This window comes from Manis pentadactyla, chromosome X (genome assembly GCF_030020395.1).
Source record: "Manis pentadactyla isolate mManPen7 chromosome X, mManPen7.hap1, whole genome shotgun sequence".
Classification (NCBI taxonomy): Eukaryota; Metazoa; Chordata; class Mammalia; order Pholidota; family Manidae; genus Manis; species Manis pentadactyla.
Window position 1 is genome coordinate 7,894,549 of NC_080038.1, and position 22,325 is coordinate 7,916,873.

Sequence of the window (22,325 nt, forward strand, 5' to 3'; positions counted from 1 at the left end):
GTTTTTCTGGAGGTGCTGTCATGTAAGTAAAGGACAAATTTATGGATGAAGTGGATTTTGAAAGCAAATATGTTGCCCTTCCATGTTACGTCAATGCAGCCCAATCCTTTGCTGCCCAAGAGCCCAGTTACTCTAGATCAGAAACCCATTGCAAAGTCAGTGTTGGGTTTCTGCTCACATATTGCATACTCTTGGGTGAAAGTCACTTAAACATTGAAGTATGATTGTTGATATGTTTGTTTTAATGAAAACTAGGCTCACTTTTATTTCATTTTGAGTATTTTATAACCACCACCTGCGGATTGGAAATCTTGAAGTCTCAAAAACCACCACCATGAAGTCTGGGAATTGCCTGTATAGTTGCATTTTGTTTTTAATATCAATACAATAGAAGGCTAACTTCCTGACTTTTCTCTTTCCCATGAGTTGTCTAGGTCCAGAGGTTGATATTTACAAACAGTATTCTCTGTACCAGGTACCGTGCTGGTGATACGCTTTTTACTGTGTGGTCCTAGAGACAAGAAACAGAAGGGCAAAAGGAAGAGAAAATTGATTCAAGTCATGTAAGGAGCCCCTTCCTGAATGTTGGGCTGAGCCAGGACCAGAAATTCTGCATTGCTGTCTCCTGTTCATCACCCCTCCCATTCCCCATTTTTAAAACATTACGCAATTGAACACAGAGCCTCCTGATTTCCCCTTCTTGTCTCTAGTTCATTTCAGATGTGCAGGGCGATGTCTGCCCAAACTTCACTGTAGACCACTGAAACCCCACAATGACATCCTAGAACAGCACTGATAATGGTGTCTGAACGTCTGTCATAACATTTTATCCTGTCCAGTTAACCTGCCCCAGAGTCGTTGGCTGTATTGAAAGACCCAAAGTTCTCATTATCTATTGTTGTGTAACAAATCACCTCAGATTTTAACAGCTTAAAACAGCAGTTGTTGATTTGACTCACAAACCTGCAATTTGGGCAGGACTCAGCAAGGAAGGCTGGTTTCTGCCCCTTGTGGTTGCATGGGACAGTTAACTGGGGCTGCAGGATCCACTTCTAAGGTGGCTCACGCAGGGCTGGTGAGTTGGTGTGAGCTCTTGCCTGGGAGCTTGGTCAGGAAACTCAGTACCTCTCTGCAGAGGCTGCTTGCACTTCTTATCGCGTGGAAGACAAGGAGCGGCAGATGCCGATTTTGCTCTGGCCTGGGCTGTAAAGTTGGTGCATCATCACTCTGTCACATTCTCTTGTCCAGAAGTCTTTCCAAATCCAAGGGGAGAGGATATAGACCCTACTTCTTGGTGGGAAAAGTATTAAAGTGTCTGCAGCCATCTGTAATTACCACACCCATTCATTGTTGAGTCACATAAACTCATCTACCTTCTTATTTTGGGATCAGTAAAGATCCTCTGAAAAACAAATGGATGCTGTTTTCTGGCCACAGGTTTTAAAAGACCTAGAATAAAGGCCAGTGGTGATTGTCTTTATGAATAGAAGCAGGAATAGCCTTGGAAAAGTTGCCATGGTGATAGTATTTTCTGTCCTCCCCTGAACTGCTAGTCATATGGGGATTGGGGTTCCTGAGGAAAAATTGATCAAAGAAGGTGACCATTAGGGATAAGCAGTCATAACACCAGGAATTGGCAGACTTTTTCTGTGACAGGCATGACAGTGAGTATCTTAGGCTTTGTGGGCTCACGTTGTCTGTGTTGCTGCTGCACCTTACAGTTACGTAGCTTAGAAGGCGGTCACGGCTCACTGTGCTCCTTCCTGGAGGCCGGAGGGGAGAGCCCATCCCCTTGGCTTTCCAGCTTTTAGATACTGCCTGCTGTCCTCGGCTCTTCCCCTTCCCCTATCTTCAAAGCCAGCCATGAAGCATCTCTGTGACCCTGCTTCAGTCCTCACATCTCTTTCTCTGACTCTGACCTATTCTGTCTCCCTCTTCCACTTTTAAGGACCCTTGTGATTACATTGGGCTACCTTGAATGATCCAGGACAATCTCCCTATTTTAAGATCAGCTCATGAGTAACCTTATTTTCATCTGCCAGCTTGTTTCCCCTTTGCTATGTAAAGTAACATATTCAAAGATTCTGGGGATTAGGACATAGACATCTTTGAGGGGGGCATTATTCTGCTTACCATGTCATTCTCAGCTCATGGGCCATGGATTGTTAACTCCTGAGGTATATAATACTGTGATTTCCAAGTTTGATATATATATATATTTCCACAGTTGATATATATTCAAAAGGAATTACATTTAGCACCTTAGAACTCAAAATAAGAGGGAACACATAGAATTCTGTCTGCCCCTCTCATCCAGGGCTGGCATTGTACTGTTTGTGTCCACAGCAGAGAACATGCAAGAATATAACCCAGTGTTACCCAAACTCATTTTCAGATCATGTAACTTGAAAAACTTCATTTTTGTCTTCTAGTTATTCTACTTGAAGTTGGGCAGAAACTTCTGTTGATTCAGGTAGATTAATACACGGTATCCCAAATGTCGGTTTACTTTCAAATTTTCTTTAGAAATAACTGGTTCTTTTAACAAAACAATATCGTTGTGTATCATTAGCCTCTGATAGCAGAAGAGATAAGGGTAATTACGTATGTGCCTCACCTGTAATTTTAAAATAAGATTCATGTATTTCTTTTTTGGGTGAGCCTTCTTTCATTTACAGTCCTGCTGTAATATGACATGTGTATTCCTAAAAATCACCATGCTGTGCAAAATGATACAATAAAAACCATAAGGTTTGTAGGAAAAATGGGGTTGGGGTGCACCACTCAAAGCTTCCTCAGTGGCAGTAAGAAGAAAAATGGGAATGCAGTTGACCCTTGAACAGCATGGGTTTGAGTTGCACGGGTCCATTATATGTGGATTTTTTTTAAAGAAATTAATTGGAAATTGGGAGATTTGCAACAATTTGTAAAACATTTCTTTAGGTTTATTGTAAGAGTACAGAATGTAATACATATAACATACAAAATGTGTGTTAATTGATTGTCTATGTTACCGTAAAGGCTTCCAGTTAATAGTAAGCTCTGAGTAAAGTTTTGGGGGAGTCAAAGGTTATGTAAACATAGATTTTTGACTGCATGGTGGTCGGTGCCCCTACCCTGCATTGTTCAAGAGTCAATTGTATAATTAAAGTGGTAAAATACTTTTACACATATTATGTGTCTATACATAAATACTGAAGCAAATATGGCACTTTACACTGAAAAAGGCCTACAGCTTGCTTGTGTAAGTAGGTCTCAAAAGGGTTGCAGCTTTTGATTTACAGGCAAAGGGGGGTGATCTGAAATTGTGTGGGAAGTTGTGATGTTAGATGCAGATGGGTGTGGCGGTTGTCCTTGTGAGAGGGTGTGTGTGTGTGTGTGTGTATGTATGTATGTTTGGAGGGACTATTTCCAAGTGACTCAGCTGGGTATAGGGTAATCTTCTGCTTTCTCATTTTAGGATGAGAGGAGGTGCCGTAAGCAGTCAAAATCAGTGTTAGCTTAGGCTCAAGTTGTTCCTAGTGTTTCAGTGGCTGGAACAAGTGCACCTTGTCAGAACAAATGTAGCAATGCTGAAGGTCACCATGGTCCATGGGCAGTGCTCTGAAGGACCTTGCCTGAGCACAAGTCTCCATTGTGCTTTTCTTCCTATTTTGCTGTCGTTCCCATGGAAGGCACCTACCAGTGATGGGTGGCCTTGTGCTCAGGGTGAACACTCAGAATTCTTTACCTGAAATACAGATCTCTTCCAACACGCAATTTTCAAAGAGTTTCAAAGCTCCTATTTACTCTTTGCCAAGAAGCTACTGGAGGGGCCCGACAGGAAAACAAGTACACCAAGAAAGAGGGTACAGGGAGTGGGAATGGGAGCAGAGAGGGCTGGGGTGATGCCCCAGGGGCAGCCGGGCACAGAGAGCCCAGGTCAGCCAGCTCCAGGAGAAACACGGGCAGGCGATGACGTGAAGATTGCATGTGACACCTTTGACGTCCTGGGGTTTAGGTTGTTAGCCAAGGGTTTAGGCTGGAATTCATATTCAGTACTTAGACAATGTAGCAGATGAAAAGGTAGGATAATTTCCTCTAGGAAAAACAGCCTCCTGAAAATTGTGCATAAGGGGAAATAGAAACTTGAATTAACTTATCGGATGGTTCAGCTTGGAACAGCATTGACACAGTTAAAACGTAGCACTCATATTTGGTCGGAATACTGATGTATGTTGGGATGATGGGGAGCTCTGCTGGGGAGGCTGCAGGCCGTGTGGATGGCAGGACGGGAAGAAATAGAATCACATCCTTGTGTTCGTAGTGCAAAGCCAACCCATGGTGCCTACAGTGAAGAGTCAAGGGGAAGCGACACAAATGTGTTAGCGAGAGACTTGAAGAGAAATATTTTAAAATCCTATCAAGAGTTGAAATTGGTTGCCTCTGGACTGTTTGTTTATAAGCCTTATGGAATGATTTGAATTTTTTAAGCAATGTGTATGTGTAACTTTAATAGAAGAAACTGAAACTAAATAGAGTATCTAGCAGAAAAGAGTTAACAGGACAGAGACAAATTCCTAAGGAGCGTATAAGCTCCCCTTATGTGTGAAGGAGACCTGCTTGCAAGGTGCCCCTTGGCCGGCCCTGGGAGCTTAGCTTTGGAAAGGGTTCCCACTGTTCCATGGTAGGAATGGCTCACCCTGCCAACTGTCAACAGTGTGGCTAAGCCTAATACCTGGGAGTCTGGAATTTTGGCACCTGCCAGCGGAGGGTGCCTACATGTCCAGCTCACAATAAAACCCGGGCACCGAGCCTCTAACAAGCTGCCCCGGTGGCGGCACTTCTCCTGTGTTGTCACAGCGCATTCCTGGGGGGATTAAGCTCAACCTGGGTAGCTGCACCAGGGGAGACTTGGAAGCTTGCCCCGGGCTCCCCCAGATTCTGCCTTTTGCTCATTTTGCTCAGTGTCCTTTCTCTGTAAGAAATCATAGCCATGAGCACAACTGTACGCTGAGTCCTGGAAAACCATCAAGACAGAAATATACCGTAACATTAATGGCCAGCATTCTTCTTTCCCTAGCGTGGAGATTGGGGAAAGTGTGCGCGGGGAAGATGTCTATATCATCCAGAGTGGCTGTGGAGAAATCAACGACAACGTGATGGAGCTCCTCATCATGATCAACGCCTGCAAGATTGCGTCGCCCTCCAGGGTGACTGCCGTCATCCCGTGCTTCCCGTATGCCCGCCAAGATAAAAAGGACAAGGTATGAGAGCTGTGTCCTGTTGGAGGAGCCTGCTCCAGGCTAACATCTACATGTCGTTCTCACATATGACCTCCGAATATCTGGAAAAAGGTTTGCTTTCTAGTGTAACGGTTGAGTGAATATGCTTTCTCACCTTGGCTTTTCCAAAGGTTTGGCTTTGAACCAGCCATCATGGTCATAGATATCGAAACAGATAGAACATATTTTTGCAGGTAGTAAAATACCATTATGGTCCTTGTGATGAAATTGTGTATGTTTGTGGTGGTGGGGAGAACCAAATACCCATGCGCACCCAGTGAGGACAAAAAACTGGGCAAGTCAGAAGCAGGTCACTGCATGGTCTCAGTGCCCGTGTCCTCGTGGGGATTTCGCCTGCGGTTTTGCAGGATGTTATCACAAGGAGAAACTGGGCGATGGGCACAATCGGATCTCTGCATTGTTTCTCATCTCAAAATAAAAAGTTTAATTTTAAAAATGGACCATTATCACCATTATCTCTTTTTAACCTCTCAAGAAGAATGATGTTAATATTGCTAAATTGTTCTTTTAGCAACCCTCGTGCTATAGGAGGCTCTATGAGTTTCTAGAAGAAATTGAAGAACAGGAGGTCTGTGCCTTCAAGAAAGGTCCAAGAAGTTGGAGTCTGAAAGGAACTTTACATATTACCACAAACTGACTGGCTTAAAACCACAGAAATGTGTTCTCTCACAGCTCTGGAGGTCAGATGTTAAGAGTTGAGGTGTCGGCAGGGCCACACTCCCTCTGAAGACCCTGGGGGAGGCTTCTTTGCCTCTTCCAGTTCCTTGGCTTCTGATAGTGTCACTTGCATCTCTGCCCCATCTTCCCATGGCCTTCTCTGTGGTTCTGTGTGTCCTCTCTTTTCAAAACGACAGTAATTGGATTTAGGGTCCACCCCAATCCAAAATGATCTCAGCTTGATCTGTGCCTCAGTACATCTGCAAAGACCCCCCTTGCCAGGTGAGGTCACGTTCTGAGGTTCTGGGTGGACAAGAGTTTTGGGGAGATACCATTCATTCAACCCACTGCAGGGATCAACTCTTAACCTGTCATCTGCATTCTATCTTAGGAATAGACGTTTGGTCAGGTTCTGCATGAATCCTAGTTTAAAAGACGCCCTGCTGTTCTGTTGACGTGACTAATTGTGAGAAACATTTTCCCTGACACACCTCCACTTACCCCCCAATTCATTTTCTGAAACAACACAGATTTCTAAACAGCACACGAGAGCCCTGCATCTCTGAAAAAAATCCCTTTATACATTTGAATTCAGGTACCGAGGACCCCCTACATTTTAATGTCAGCCTCTTCAGGGGTGGTTTCCAGACGCCATGCTGAATAACAGCTTAGTTAATTTCTCACTGAAAATTTGATCTCCTGAACTCCATTCTGCAATTGAGATATGATTTGCCCTATATAGATTAGAAGGGGTCAGCAAGTGTTTTCTGTGACAGGCTGTATGGTCTCTGTGGTTAACTACTGAACTCCAGTTGTATCTCAAAGACAGAGTCTGTGTAAATGAAGGGCATGGCTGTATTCCAATACAACTTTCATTTCTGAACAGAGATGTGAATTTCATAGAATTGTCACATGCCGTGAAATGTTCTTTTTTGAGTATGCTTTCCAGCTATTTAGTCATGTAAAAACCATACTAGCTCACAAGCAGTACAAAAGCAAGTGGCAGGTTCGATTTGGTCCATGGGCCACAGTTTACCAACCCTTGGATTAGAGTATTGATCAGTTGTGTGTGTCTGTCACTTTGTGACTTAGCTTGAGCTAAGGGCAGCTAAAACCTTAGGTCCCATGCTACTGTGAAGTATATGACCTCCCCTTTGTTGTTTATGGAGCTGCTTTTATTCTAAACTTGATTTGAAGGTTTTGTGTGCATTTTTAGCTGCTAGATTTCAGTTCGTTTATTTTGTCCAGTCGATATAGTCTCTTATCTTAGCTATTCCTCTGTGTATTTTCACAGGATTATTTAGCATCTTCATCCTTGTCGATGTCAGAAAGGAGCTGACATTCTGCTACAGTTCCTCTTCCATATAGCAAGGCACTTAGTAAATTCTATATTCTGTAATTTGCTAGCAGGTTCTTCTTTCATTTCTAGGAGTTTTTGTACTTGATGCTAAGACACTGAAGCATTGTATCTTCCTGAGTAAATTATTCCATTTATCATTACATGGCCCTTTTTCCCACAGTGTGGTGATTTGTAACTTTAACTTCTTGAACTGATAGAAATTTTCAGACACCTGCATTTTTTGTTTGCAAGTATCCGATTTGCAGTTACCAAGGTTGCATATGCAAACTTTGTTTCTTCTGTTTATTCATAATGAAGCCTTTGTTGCAAGGAGAACCTGGCACCGATCACCAGCCTGTCTTATGCGTCACAGGGGAGGTGACACACTCTGGCCTCTGGCTTCTACTTGCCAGCAGTGCCCCCTGCCACTGTGCTGACAGAGAGAGCCTGGAGAAGTTCTCAAAACCCTAGTGGGCTTACCTGTTCTGTGTACCGCATGGTCTGACCAGCTCTTGCCTTGCTTTCTGATTGTAGGACATTTAAGTGGGTCTTTGTTTGAGGCCGCTTGAACCCGTTTCTTAATTGCTTTGCTGTAAGTGTGTTTCTTGGAAACAACACAGCAGCAGCTTTAAGTTGTTAATCCGATCAAACAATTCCATGATTTTCTGAACTCAACAGCTGATGGAAGAGTAAGACATTCATTGTCACCAACACAGAAGCAGGGGCATGACAACAATTGAGAGACTGCACGAATAGCAACGGAGGGAATCCTGACCTGGGCAGTTGTGTGACTTATTGCTCGAGAAAACTGATAGAGCAGGGCAGTGTGAGCTTCCTATCGCTGCTATAATACATCAGTTGGAGGGCCTAAAAGGACAGAAATGTATTCTTGTGGTTCTGGAGGCCAGAAGTCGGAAATCAGGGTGTGGCAGAGTCATACTCCGTCCAGTCCACAGGCTCTAGGGGGGGACCCTTCCTGCGCCTTCTAGCTCCTAGGACCTGCTGCACCCCGTGGCTTGAGGCCACATCCCTCCAGCATGTGTTTTCACCTGCTCTTGTCCCATCAGATCTCCCTCTCTAAGCAGGTATGGGATAGCATCTACGGCCCCCCGGATAATCTCCCAATGTCTGAGCTCTTAATTTAATCACACCTGCGAAGACCATCTTTCCAGATAAGGTAGCAGTTACTTAAATTGGGGGATTAAGCCCTGATACCTTTGATGTCACCACTCAGCCCGCTCCAGGGGCCCTTGAAGGAAGCCATTGATGTTAATAAGTGGATATTTAAAGGACAGTTCAAGCTTGGAGATACTGTTATATCATTTGTCATCTAAGCCAGGTCACTGGAGAGCTTGAAAGGGGGCTCTATGAATAATTATGCCAGGGAGCACATGTCTCCCCCAACTGTCCTGGACATGTCTGACACATGGCCACCCTTTGTATAGGCCTGTTGCTTTGGGTCTGACCTTGGAAGTACCAAGACGTGATTGTTCTGGCAGTCTCACTTCTGACATGTCTATATAGTCAGTGGGGCTGATAATACAGTAAGGAGAGGGGCCGTTTCATTCCCTTAGCAAAGTGGCAAAAAGAAAATTCTTTATTCTGTCTGTCATTTGAGGTATGCCTTAGTGTTTTTTAAGTAGCTGCTAATAATATTTCTAACTATTCATTTCTTTTCTTAGATCAAATTGGCTTTGTACTGGAAAACTGTTTTGAAGTGAGGGTAACATGGGGTTTAGTAAGCATTTAAGAGAAATGGCCTGAGCCTGTGACCGCACTTCTTTTCCAATGAGGGTGAACCGTGAGGAGACCCAGAGTGCTGGGATCTGAGAGGAGCTGAGGGTCAGGCTGGGGAACTCAGGAAGGAAGTAGGAAACCTTTGCCCCTTTAAAGTTCGCCATTTCAACTCCTGGACTGCCCCAGGAGAGGGCTCATTTCACCCCCTGCTGGCTCTCTGTTCTCTGTTGGACCCTACAATCCTCCCATTTCTCTTCTACTTTTCTGCTCTTTGTTGCATCTGAAGTTAACTGAGCCATTATATATACAGTCGGCTAGTAGTAGTTAAGTTTTGGGGGACTCAGAAGGTCACAGCAGATTTTCAGCTCTGGGGGTGGTGGGTGTCAGTGCTTCCAACCTCTGAGTTGTTCAAGGGCCATCTGAATTTATAAAGTCCTTAGCATGTAATACACTAATGGGCAGACTTTTTCCAGACAGAGCCAGGTGTCAAATTTTGTAGGCTTTGTGGACCACCAGGTCTCTGTTGCAATAGCTCAACTCTGCCATCAGTGTGAAAGCAGCCATACATAATAAGTAAATGAAAGGAGGGGGTCTGTGTTCCAAGCAAACTTATTTACAGATGTTGAAATATGAATTTCATACACTTTTTAAATGTCACAAAATATTGTTCTTTTGATTGTTTTCAACCATGTAAAAACATAAAAACCATTCTTAGCTTACAGGTCATACCAAAACAGACCCCAGGCTAGGTTCTGCCCATGGGCCACAATTCACTGCCACCTGCAACAGTGGACGCTCAGTAATTGCTAGTTTCCTTATCTGGTAAAAACAGTATGATGTGGGCAAGGCTGGAAAAAATTACTTCTCAGGGAGTCGAGGACTTGTAGCTTTTTTCAAAATCATTTCAAGGTTATATCCCCTTCTCAATGATAAAATTGTTTCTTTCTATTTCTTAACTGGAAAAATTGAGGACAGATGTCCTGACATGAATTTCTACAATTTTATGCATTTTTAAAGCTTGTCAAATTTACATTTTTAGCTGGGCTGCATTTGATAATTGAACAAGATCTAGACTATCCAGAGAGTATTTATGGCGATTGGGCTGGCTCATAAAACGATTGACCTTTATCTGTTTTTCATTAGAGCAGTCAGACATTCTCCTTTTGGTTATTGTACCTTACCTCTACCTTTGTTGAAATGCAATCCTATTTTTTCTTTTTATTGGCTGAAAAGTCAGTTAACCTGTAAATCACTTTTCCTGTAAGATTCATTTGGGTATTGAGCCAAAAAACTATGAAATAAGAGTACAAAAACCAAATTTGTAAACATGGTCTGAAGAAAGTATTCAGGAAGTATGAATTTAGAAACTGCCACTGTGGTTTAGATCTCAGAAGTAAAAAATGCTCAATGCCACAGAGAGATGAAAATGGCACCTTTTTACCAGTTATAAAATTAGAGGAAGGGCTGCATATTGATTAACATTGCGAGTCAGATTCTATTACAAAGAAGTCCCAGCAATCAATTTGTTCTTTCAGTTACCCTGGAGTTTTGTTAGACTAAATAACTCTCACATTCATGGAGGCTAATGACTAAGCCTTGGAACCTTGGTGTTACAGAGGTTTTGTTACTAAATGTTTATCCAAGAGCCAAAATATGCAAGGTACACAGCTGTGTGCTACACATGACATGACCATCTCCCAAAGCAGTTATATGTCCTTCAGGGACACATCATTTAGTTGTGAACCTGACATCTAATATATCTCCTGATGTCAATCTTTCAGTAGGTGGCATAAGTGGTCATAAATGGTGGGGGAGAAATGCTTAGCCAATGCTGTGTCCCTTTAGAAGGGACAGATCATTTCTCTCCAGAGTTCTCAGAGTGTCCTAAAGTTTGGAGATTTGAATCAGATCTGGAGAGTGAAACTCATTAGTTCAGCAGAGATGGGGGTGGAATGGGGCAAGGTGGGCCTGTGGACATAGACAGCAAGGCTTAAAGTGTTCTTTAGAAGAGGGAGAGAGCAGGCCCAATACAGACTGCAGGGGTGGGACCAGCTCTCAGTAACTAGAGCCAGACTGGCCGGAGGGCTTGTTATCCCAGCGGAACCAAGGAACGGAACAGGGGAGTTAAATGATGAAAACAAGTTATAATATGTAGTTAGTTGAGAAGGTTGGAAAGTGCAAAAAAAAATTAGAAAAGTATTTCTCCATAATCTCACTTTCTAGTAACATCTGTTAATATTTTGGAATGTCTCCTCTCAGTCTGTGTGTTGGGAAAATGTGTGTATATATGTATGTATATTATAAAGTAATAAATGTTTCTCTTTTAAAAAATATGGTCTATTAGAGAAAATACAAATAATCTGTAACATTGTGAAATAATTCATTCCTGTGTGTGTTTTTACATAAATATACTGTGTGTGTGTGTGTGTGTGTGTGTAACAGGTGGTTTATTTGTTACTATTTTGAGTGAAGTCTTTTATTTTTCACCTTTATTGAGATATAATTAACATTGTGTGAGTTTGCATAAAATCTTTGAAGCTTATATTTTCTTTTTTGTTGCTGGTTATAGGAAATACTGTTGTTTATAGTGGAACTCTTCCTAGGTCTAATCATGTCTGTATCATTTCTTAAATTTCTTTTTTGATGTGGACAGATTTGTTGTCCATAATTTATGACGTGAAAGCTAAAGCTTCTAGATAAGTAGGTAACCTTGAGGAGGATCCAGTGTCAGGACACCTGAAAACAATGCATCTGTTTTTCTTCATAGCAAATTATCAGTCACCTTAGATGTGCTTTCTGGGATCTGGTTTTTGTTTAATTTGTAACAGCATGCAGTACCTAAACTCTGCTTTAAGAGCTGGCCTTGGCCTTCAGGGCTCCGTAGGATGTGCCCCTGCCTCCCTTCAACATACCCTTCTGCTCTCTTCCTGGACCACTGCCTGTAGCCATGCTGGACCCCACGTGGTGCCTGGTTGTGATCTCCAGGCCTGAGGGATGTCACTCATGCTGCTCTTTCTGGAATGCTCGTCCCCCAGCTTCTGCTGACCTTGCCTAAAAAGCAGTTTCCTCAGAGGGGTCTCTGACAGCTAGTCTCTTTGAACTTGATGTCCTTCATGCTAGTGCCTCTCTCTCCCAGTACCTATATTCTACATCCTTGTCATGATTAGAGTGATATAAATTGTGATATTACATGTATATATATATATATATGTTTGCTTCTTTGATATTTGTTCTGTATACCCAGTGTCAAGCACACAGTCTCACAATAGTATATGTAAGTTGTAAATATTTGGTGACTAAAATGGAATGGATATCTTTTGTTGTCATAATATGTAATTTTCTTCATTATTATTAATAATTAAATAATTTAAGTTACTAAAGTAGCAAATAATTTAATAATTTAAAATTATTAATGTTAATTTTCCTTAGTAACAGGTAATAAATGATCTGTGACTTATCTTTGTCATGTAAATCTTAGTGGAAGGAGTCTAAACGTTTCCATGTCTTCCTGTTACAAAGTCCACGTCTTTATTTTTTAGAGTCGTGCTCCAATTTCTGCAAAACTTGTGGCCAACATGCTCTCGGTTTCTGGGGTGGATCACGTCATCACCATGGACCTGCATGCCTCTCAGATCCAGGTTCTGGCATTTTCTTTTTTGCCTTTGGTTGTGATCGGAATTAATGCAAGTGGTTAAATCCTAACTCTCTGTTAAGTCAAATAATTTTTAAGAAGGTAACATTACTCATGTTTCAGTTTGTATGGCTCCTTGGATTTCCATCTTTACTGAACTTGGAAATGTAATTTCATGTTGATATTGCCTGTCTCCACCACCACCTCGCCTCCACTCAGTTTTGGAAGAGTGGGAATGGCTTCTTGGTAGTAAATGCTATAATCCCATCTCAACTTCTGGAAAATAATTAGAATGGCAGAGTTGTAGTGGGTATTTTTTAGACCTCTTCATAACTGAGTTCCTTCATCTGTATAACAGGCCAAATCATGCAGTACTTACTCTGTGATATAACGAATGTGAAGTATTTGGCTTATAATAAGGAGCTTAAGAAACAGCAAACCTCTTCTCCCCCACTGCCCTGCAAAGCCATTCTCTATTCCTTAGAATATAGGCGATCGTAAAATAATAAAATGGGTCCCCAAGGATAATGGATTGGACTAAAATACGCTCCTGGAACATATCTGTCTCTTGATTTAATTCTGCTAAAACTAAGAAAAGGGAGTGTGGTGAAAAGGCTGCTTTGAGTACAAAAACTCAAATTTAATTTAATAAAAGAGATGAACTTATAAAAAACTCCACAGTGTGACCATCATTTCTCGCCTTAGGGGTTCTTTGATATTCCTGTGGATAATCTGTACGCGGAGCCTGCAGTCCTGCGGTGGATACAGGAGAATATTGCTGAATGGAAGAACTGTATCATTGTCTCACCTGACACTGGTGGTGGAGTCAAAAGGTAGCAGGCTGCGTGGTGCAGTTTCCCGCCTTTGCCACTTGGGTCTTCCTCTTCCTATGTATTAGATAAGGAAGCATGGTTGAAATTACATACACCATATTTTGCAAAAGAACAGGTAAAGGGACCACAGACTTCTACCCCAGAGCAAAGAGGTGTCACCTTGTTAAGACATCATTGTTCATGAAAGAAACATACACACACATATTTGTTTTCAGCAAAGAGTGTTTTATTTGAGGGTTTTATTGTTATTTTTTATGATAATAAAAGTATAGCTTAATTGGGAAATAAGTCAGTTAACAACAAGATTGGGTAAGCTAGTCCTTTCTATAAACACTTGGCAGTGAAAGCTAAAATAGAACAGTATTTTAAAAAAGAAATCTGTGTCTGTAGAGCACCAAGAAAGAAAGGGAAATATCTGGGGTCCAGAAATAAACAAGGGCTGAAGGCCATGCTTGGGTGGCCTGGTGGCGGGGGCGGTGTCCAGTCTGGTATCAGACCCTGGAAGAGGCTGGGACTTGGGTGTTAGCACCCATCCTGGGGTCTCCAGAGAGAAGGGACATGAAAGTTAACCTGTCCCCAGCAGGGCAGTGGGAAAACCAGTCTTTACCCTGGATGGGGGGAAGGAAATAGCCACCTATAAGAAGTCAAACCGAGAGCATGTGCCACACACAGCTGTGTGGTGGAATCCAAATTCTCCCTATGGTGTGGGAATCCCTGTGCTGCGAAAATTGACGTAAAAATTGGTGCCAGGCTGTGGAGCCACTGCAGGGGGAGGACCCCCAAGCCCAGCTGCTCAGTAAGCAATCCTTGCTGAAGGTGACCTCATGTCTAATCATCCAAGTTAGAAAACCGAGAGGGCTCAGCCCACCCAGGCCAACATCTGCAGATAACAGGGTAGCTGGCAACCAGCACCTTGGGGTGACAGAACAATTGCTAGACTATGAAATTGCTAAATTGGACAGAAACTGGCATGGCACTAAGAGTGTCAGGATGCAGGCATGCTGAATGGCATAAGAAAATGGTGCTGAGCAGCAAATCTGGAGGGCTTTGCAGAGACTCAGGGAATTAAGGAGCCATCAGTACAGAGTTCAGGATGAAGGGTGACCGTGATAGAATGCTGATTTGATAGAGTGCTTTACCGTAGGCTGTGACTTGGTGACTCAAAGTGACCTTGTAGAACTGTGCAGAGGCAATCTAGGAAGGGAAACAGGGTGGCATGGAGATTTAGTGCGCAGGTCGGGGCCTCCCTCAAGAAGGGAGAGGTAAAGAAACCTCTGTCCACCAGTCCAGTGCGAAAGCAAGGAAGCTGGTAAATGTATGCTAACAAATGTGCGGTGAGAGTGATCAGTGACCCAGAGACCTCAGGATGTCTTTAAAATGCAAATGCCCTTCTCTCATTTGGCTACCTGATCCACCTGCAGCCCAGCTAAGGACCTAGAATTGAACTTAAAGGCTTAGGAGCAGCCCACAGAGGGGAGCAGAGGTCCTAATTGTTAGAAGAGCCCCATTGTGTCCTAAGCTGCTGTCTTAACCGCTTAGGGTCCCAGCGCAGAGGGGAAAGAATGGGGTCAGCTGGAGATGGGCCTCCGACAGCAGTAGGAAGTGGCTGTTGACAGGAAGGAGTCACAAACGTATAAAAGCCAGAAGCACAAATGTAACTTGCAAAGACCCCCACCTGGCAATGACAGGGTGGGGAGAAGCCCGGTGTCATAGCCCACAGCCAGGACTTCTGGGTCGAAGTACACTGAGTATTGTCTGCTTAAGAAGATGCAGGAATGTGAGCAGCATTTGGGAGTAATTTCCACTGGAGAGGTGTGCAGTTTACTAGGAAACTTACTGAAAGTCACACAGTGGAATCTGCCTTGAAATGTGGTGAAGTCCCCCAGCCTCACAGAAGGTTAGAGGTGAGCAGCGGCCAGGAGCGCAGGAGCATGAGCTCTAACTTCTTTGTGATGACAGCTGCATTGAGAGAGAATTCACATACCTACGTTTCCACCGCTTTGAGTACACAGCTCGGTGGTTTTTTGGCTATCCACAGGGGTGTGCACCCTTCACCACCCTCTAATTCTAGGAGTTTTCCCCAGCCCCGTTTGGAACCTACGCCCCCCAGCGGCCACTCCCATTCCCTCCCCCTGGCCCCATCCTGTGTCTGTGGATCGCCTCCCTGGACCTGTCAGAGGGACGGATCATACAGGCCGTGTCCATTGTGTCTGGCATATTTTTTTATCATAAAAAAAAATGACTGGCAGCGAATAAGCCAAAGAAATAAGAAATTCCACAAACTTGTATGGCCTTTTCTTTTCCTATCCCAACATGATTTTCTACATAATGGCATCTAAAAATATCTACTCAGGATAATGTCTCCCATTTCCTTCTGTAGACACTGCTATTCTTCCCGATGTCAGAATCATGTTATTCAAGCATATTCCTCCCTTTTTATTATATTGAAGTGGGAATGTGCTATACACACTTCTTCACCTGGCTTTGACAAGAACTTACTTGCTCCATCTTAGCAAAGATTCCAGAACCATGAAGGTCAACTTTACTGTTTTTACAGCTGGTACTATTCTGGTGTGTGTCTATGTCCTGATTTCCTTTAGCGGTTCCTGGGGTCCTCGCTTGGGGCCACTGTTGTTCATACTTGTGAACAGTCTTGCAGCACCACGCTCACCTTCCTGTTTTGTATACATGAGCAAGTAGGGTGCGCTCCTAGAAGGGCCATTACGGAGTCCAAGGGCATGAGCCGTTTTGGTTTTCATGAACGGTGCCCCAACTTGTGTTCCAGAGAGGACAGACCAGTTGACACTCCCCAGCATAGGTGCCAGTGCCTGTCTACCCAGGCTGTCTCCCACAGTGCCTGATCAGACTTTGTTCACTTTACCGATCAGGTAAGTGACATATGGAATCTTTTCCTGTTAATTCTAGTTGCTGTGGATGAGGTCAAGCACCCCTTCCGTTATGCTCATTTTCCCTGAGGCCCGTTCATACTTTTTGCCTATTGTTCTCTTGGCTGGAGGCCTTTTCCTCTGGATTGTTAGGAGTTCTGTGCAGACAAGGGTCACATCTTTGTTTTGTGTATGAGTGTATGTGTGTGCACACGCGCTCCAAATATTTCCCCAAGTTTTTCATTTCTTCCCTTTGTGTATTTTTATTCACTGCAGGACTTTTTAAAACATTGTATGTAGTTCATCTCTTCTTCACATATGACGTGTGAGTTTATGAAGTATTCATCCTTAACATTTTTCATCTCCCATGATTTTCTGTACTTTAAGGGTTACCTTTATCCCTTTTATGTTCCAATTTTTTTCCCCCTCTGCTATTTGTTTTGGAATAAAGAATGAAATAAGAATCCAACTCTTCCCCTCACCCTCCACTCTCTAGTTGTCCCAGAACTGTTTATTAAATAATCCATTTTTAACTCTATTGACTTGAACATCATCTTTATATTACATACCAAGTTTCCCCATCTCCTTGCCAATCCCTGCCTTAAAAAATGCAGAGTCAACGAACCAGAGTAAGTGGCCAGCGCTGAGATGCTGTTTTGTTCAGATTCCTTTCAAAGCAGTCCCGCTGGACCACCCTGCTCCCTCTGCTAGGGAAGGCAAACTTTTTAGGGGCTGTGCATTTCAGATTTTCTGCCAACTCCTTTCTTTTTCCCTGAAGTTCCTGCTTCCCGTTGTTGTCATCCTCAGATTCTGGAGCAGGCTAACTGGAAGAGCAGCCTTGCAGGTAACACATGATATGTGCATTTGGCATTACCTGGGACTTCTTTGCTTGATGCAAAAAGTCACATTTCACCGAAGAAAATCCCCATCCGGCAAATTGGAACTTGTGGCATTAGAAAAAGCTTTGAGGCTTGACTCGGTCCTGGTAGAACTTAATATCACCACAAGAGGTCACTCTTGGGCAGTCTTTGAAGCTTGATTGGGCTGATTCAACCTTTGACGAAAACACCTTCTGCTGTTGAGATAATTCAAGTGAACATAAAACTGGTGGGAGAGGTTGGTGAAACTAAATAAATCGTATTTAACTTTTGTTATTTTTCTTTTGGAAAGAATGTCAACATGTATCCGGAAGAAATGGAAATCAAACTATGTATTATTTTTGTTCCAGTTGTTTCCACCTAAGATTTCTGTGTGATACTTTGTCTGAACATCATTTGTTAGGAATATGTACTAAGTTTCAGCTATATAGAGGGAAAAGTTATGGCCTATTCTGGAATAGGAATGTTCTAGCAACCCTGGGGTCTTTTTGCAGGAGTATTTTTCCCCTGTATTTCCTGCTTCTGACATTACCATTGGGTACCTGAAGTGACGGGTACTCCCCACTCATGTCCCGTGCCTTCCCCAACCCCTCCACACACACCTCAGCATCGTTCCTGCACAGGTCACCACCCAGGCCTCCGGGCCCTCCTGCTGGTCTCTTTCTACACAGGCTTAGGAGAGCAGGGATCACCTGGCAGAGGTGTGAGTGCAGGTTGTGCTTGGACTTCACAGGCCTAGGACTTCAGGCACAAGTGGCAGTGCTTCCGAGTGTGGGGCTCTGGGCCAGGACCTTACCGTGCAACATCGTCCTGATCCTTACAAATAAATACCAAATGTAATAGACATGCACATCGTATGTAAAGTGGTCAAGAGTGTTTTCTTGGGAAAACCTGTCTTGTGTTCTGAGAAACCAACTTTCCTTAACCGAAGCTTAAATGGCTTATCTTTTGTGAAATTGGCATGTAGATAGTAGTATATGTTTTATGGTGATTAGGGGGCAAAATTTTTGTCAGCATTTAAATTGATTTTCTTTCCTCAAATCCTTAAGTCAGGAAATCAGTGGTAAATAGATTTAGAAATAAATAGTATCTTCTAGAGGGACTTGGCTTTGGTTCTAGGTGGAAGGATGATTTTTTTCCAAGGGTTGGAAGGACATGAGCGTCATCACAGTAATGCTACCTTTTGCTTCCAGGGACGCTGGAGATCTGAAACAGGTGTCTCACCCTCTTATCTAACAGTCTTTGTCTTTAACTGGAAACTTTGACCCCTTTTTCATTATGATTACTGACATAATTTAGATTTGTTACCACCATCTTTGGGGCTTTAAAGCTGTTGTCCAGTCTAGTTATTTTCTTCTCTACAACACATTAGACATTATTTTTATTATTTGTCCCCATACTGACCAATACATCTCAACGTATCTGTTACCACTTTCCTTTTGCTTAAGTTGTATTGTTTCGAATTCCCTTAAGTGGTTGTATGTTGGAAATGAACTATCAAGTTGTATGATTTGGTGGAAAATATCTTTATTTTGCCTTTGTTCTTGAAAGGCAGCTTTGTGGATATAGAATCCTAGCCTGATGATTATTTTCTCATGTCACATTGAATATATTACTGCTTTAACTTCTGGCTTCTGTTGACATCGAGAGTTTGGCCATCAGTTGGATTGCCATCCCTGTCTAGGTGACCTGTCCTCATCCTTTGCCTCTTTTAAGATTTCTAGGTCTGCTTTAGTTTTATTATAGTTTCTTGGGAATTCATTTGCTAGGCTTATTGGATCAGAGGATTGGTATTTTCCAATAATTCTGGAAAATTTTCAATGTCTCTTCAAACATCACCTCTTTCTTGTTCTTTTATCCCCTTCTGGACCTCCAGTTTTTCCTGTCACCTTGTCCCTCTGTTCTTCATGTCTCTTAGCTTCTTTTTCATGTTTTCTCTCTTTTGTCTCTTGGGCAGCGTTCTGGACAGTGTCTTCATCTCTACTAACTCACTGATTTTCTCTTCAGGTATATTTAATCTGTTTAGTAAGTTTTTAATTTCAAATATAGTATGTTCCATTTCTAGAAATTCTTTTCCTACCCTCAAGTCTTGACAGCTCATTATTTATATAGCCCATTCATTCTTATCTAAGCTTCTGTTCTACTTCTTTAAAAGATAGAAAACAATCCTTGTTTTCATCACACGTCACAGGAATTTGGATGAACAACCCTCAGAAGAGCCGATGTGTGGTTTACAACACTTGAGAGGGAACTGACCCCCTCTGCTCACTGTGCGAGTGAGACAGGCAGGCATCCTTCCTGTCCCCATCTGGGCAGCAGGCTTATTTTTCCCTCCTCATTATTCTGAAAGGATAACCTTTGGCGTCCCTGAGTTACACAGGGTCTCCTCTTAGGCTCCTGTTTCAGCCAGCCCGCCCCAGGCTTTCTCTCTCACCTGCATGTCTCTGTCATCAAAACAGAAGCTCAAGTTCATTTAGGGCTTCCCAGTACCCTCTGGGCAAGAATTTAGCTGCAAGCCAGCTTCTCAGGATAATGTACTTTCACACTGTCTGCCTGAGGATTGCCGTTCCCACTCTGGCTCAGGGATGCATTTAGGAAGGTGTTTGTTTCCCTTTGTAATCTGGCCCTGTACTTGTTTCCATCAGGAAGGGCAGCCAGGAGGCCTAGCCTGCCCCGGTACCAAAATGCAACTCTAAAATGGCATCTGGAAATGGGGCTTTTTAAAAAATTAAAGTATCATTGATATACAATCTTATGATGGTTTCAGAGAAACAGCACTATGGTTTCATCATTCACACGTTATCAAGTCCTCACCTCCCCTATTGCAATCACTGTCCATCAGCATAGTAAGAGGCTATAGTCATTACTTGTCTTTTCCATCCTGTATTACCTTCCCTGTCACCTACTTATATTGTAACTGCGAATTATAGTGCCTCTTAATCCCATTGTTCCTCCCCCACCCGCTCTCCTCCCTCTCCCCGTCTCCGTTGGTCACCACTAGTCCATTCTTGGGTTCTGTGATTCTGCTGCTGCTTTGTTTCTTCAGTTTTTCTTTGTTTTTATACTCCACATATGAGGGAAATCATTTGGCATTTGTCTTTCTCCGCCTGGCTTATTTCACTGAGCATAATCCCCTCTAGCTCCATCCATGTTGTTGCAAACGGTAGGGTTTGTTTTCTTCTTATGGCTGAATAATATTCCATTGTGTATATGTACCACCTCTTCTTTATCCATTCATTACTGTTGGACACTTAGGTTGCTTCCATTTCTTGGCTATTGTAAATAGTACTGCAATAAACATAGGGGTGCATATGTCTTGAATCCGAGAACTTGTATTTTTTGGGTAAATTCCTAGGAGTGGAATTCCCAGGTCAAATGGTATTTCAATTTTGAATTTTTTGAGGAACCTCCATACTGCTTTCCACAATGGTTGAACTAATTTACATTCCCACCAGCAGTGTAGGAGGGCTCCCCTTTCTCCACAACCTCGCCAGCATTTGTTGTTCTTAGTGTTTTCCATGCTGGCCTTTACAAGTGAGACCTGACTATTTCATTATCTTGAGTGTGGTTGGTTACCACATTCCTAAAATACAACTTTAAAGAACAGTAGGTTTTTTTTCCCATTGATTGTATTTAACCTGCCTAATTGTGTCTTCATGCAGGGTCACATCCATTGCAGACAGGTTGAATGTGGAATTTGCCTTGATTCACAAAGAGAGAAAGAAGACAAATGAAGGAGACTGTATGTTTCTAGTGGGCAATGTGAAGGACCACGTGGCCATCCTTGTGGACGACATGGCTGATACGTGTGGCACAATCTGCCAAGCTGCAGACAGGTACAAGGGCCACTTTGGGAGAGGGTAAGGACACTCATTAGGGAAGGAAAGAGCACTACCTTTTAAAGATTGGGCCCATTTTTCCTAATTATTGCTGATTGCTTGGCGATGGGCTTTCAGGCTAAAGGGAATTCTAGGCCCATTTAGTTTTCCTTGGTAGGCATAAACCCCATGGGCCTTCATGGCCTGGTTTTCATTTTCAAGGTTGAGCTTTCAGTGTATTTTGCAAAGGGTCAGAGAAGCTGCTTCCTCTAAAACTGAGCACAGAAGGACAGAGACAATACTGCAGCTTCTTCAGGCCCTTGCTTCCTTCTGCTCCACCGTCACTCCAGCCGTGCCAGCCGGTGGCTTCTGGAGGCTTTAGAGCTGGGCTGTGCCGAGTGGGAGCCACCGCCCAGCCAGGAGCGGCTGGGGAGCACTTGGGATGGGGCCCGTCTGATTTTACATGTGCTGACAGCAAAAGATGCATACCAGGTTTCAAAGATAACGTGGAGCAAAGAATGTAAACTATCTCATCGATAATTTTTTATATTGATTCTATGTCAAAATGGTGATATTCTGGCTTTATTGGTTTAAACCAGTGGTTCACAACCAAGGGCAGTTTTGCTCCCTGGGGTATATTTGACAGTATCTGGAGACATGTTTTGGTGTCACCACTGAGGGGAAGGGTGTTGTGGCTAGTGGGTAGAGGCCAGGAGTGACACACAACAAAGAATTACCCAACGCCAAGGTCGCTCATCCCTGGTTTAATGGAGCGCAAGGCGCTTTGCCAGTGTATACCTTAAGAGATCCTCTTTTAGGCTAATAAATATGAGTGAAATTGATTTCATGACTTCCTTTATGGAACACAAACTTTGCTTCTAAATTCACACTGAGGGGAGAATGCTTCAGTAATATTCGCATGCACGTAATTTTTTGTGTCTTCTGTTTTACACAGGCTTCTCTCGGCCGGAGCCACCAAAGTTTATGCTATTCTTACCCATGGGATCTTCTCTGGGCCAGCTATCTCCAGAATAAACAGTACTTCTTTTGAAGCTGTTGTTGTCACAAACACAATTCCACAAGAGGAGAAAATGAAACACTGCTCCAAGATTCAGGTACTGTCTCCACTGCCAGCAGAACCAGGCAGCACCTACCTCAGATCCTGAAAAACAGCACTGAGTGTCCTGTGTGTGACTGCTTGCTAAAGCCCATGTTGGCAGAGGTTGCCGCTTCTCATAACGTGAGGGTGTGACGGTCGTCAG

At 43.1% G+C, this 22,325-nt stretch overlaps 1 protein-coding gene across 1 annotated transcript in view; it reads left to right on the forward strand.

Annotated features, from left to right (window-relative positions):
* The window catches only part of PRPS2 (phosphoribosyl pyrophosphate synthetase 2), a 28,110-nt gene that overhangs the window by 1,679 nt on the left and 4,106 nt on the right, over positions 1-22,325 (forward strand). Inside the window, exons 2-6 of the mRNA XM_036912977.2 lie at positions 5,063-5,246; positions 12,558-12,656; positions 13,355-13,482; positions 20,908-21,081; positions 22,019-22,178. Of these exons, the coding sequence (XP_036768872.1) occupies positions 5,063-5,246; positions 12,558-12,656; positions 13,355-13,482; positions 20,908-21,081; positions 22,019-22,178 (745 nt within the window). The remainder of the gene's footprint in view (positions 1-5,062; positions 5,247-12,557; positions 12,657-13,354; positions 13,483-20,907; positions 21,082-22,018; positions 22,179-22,325) is intronic.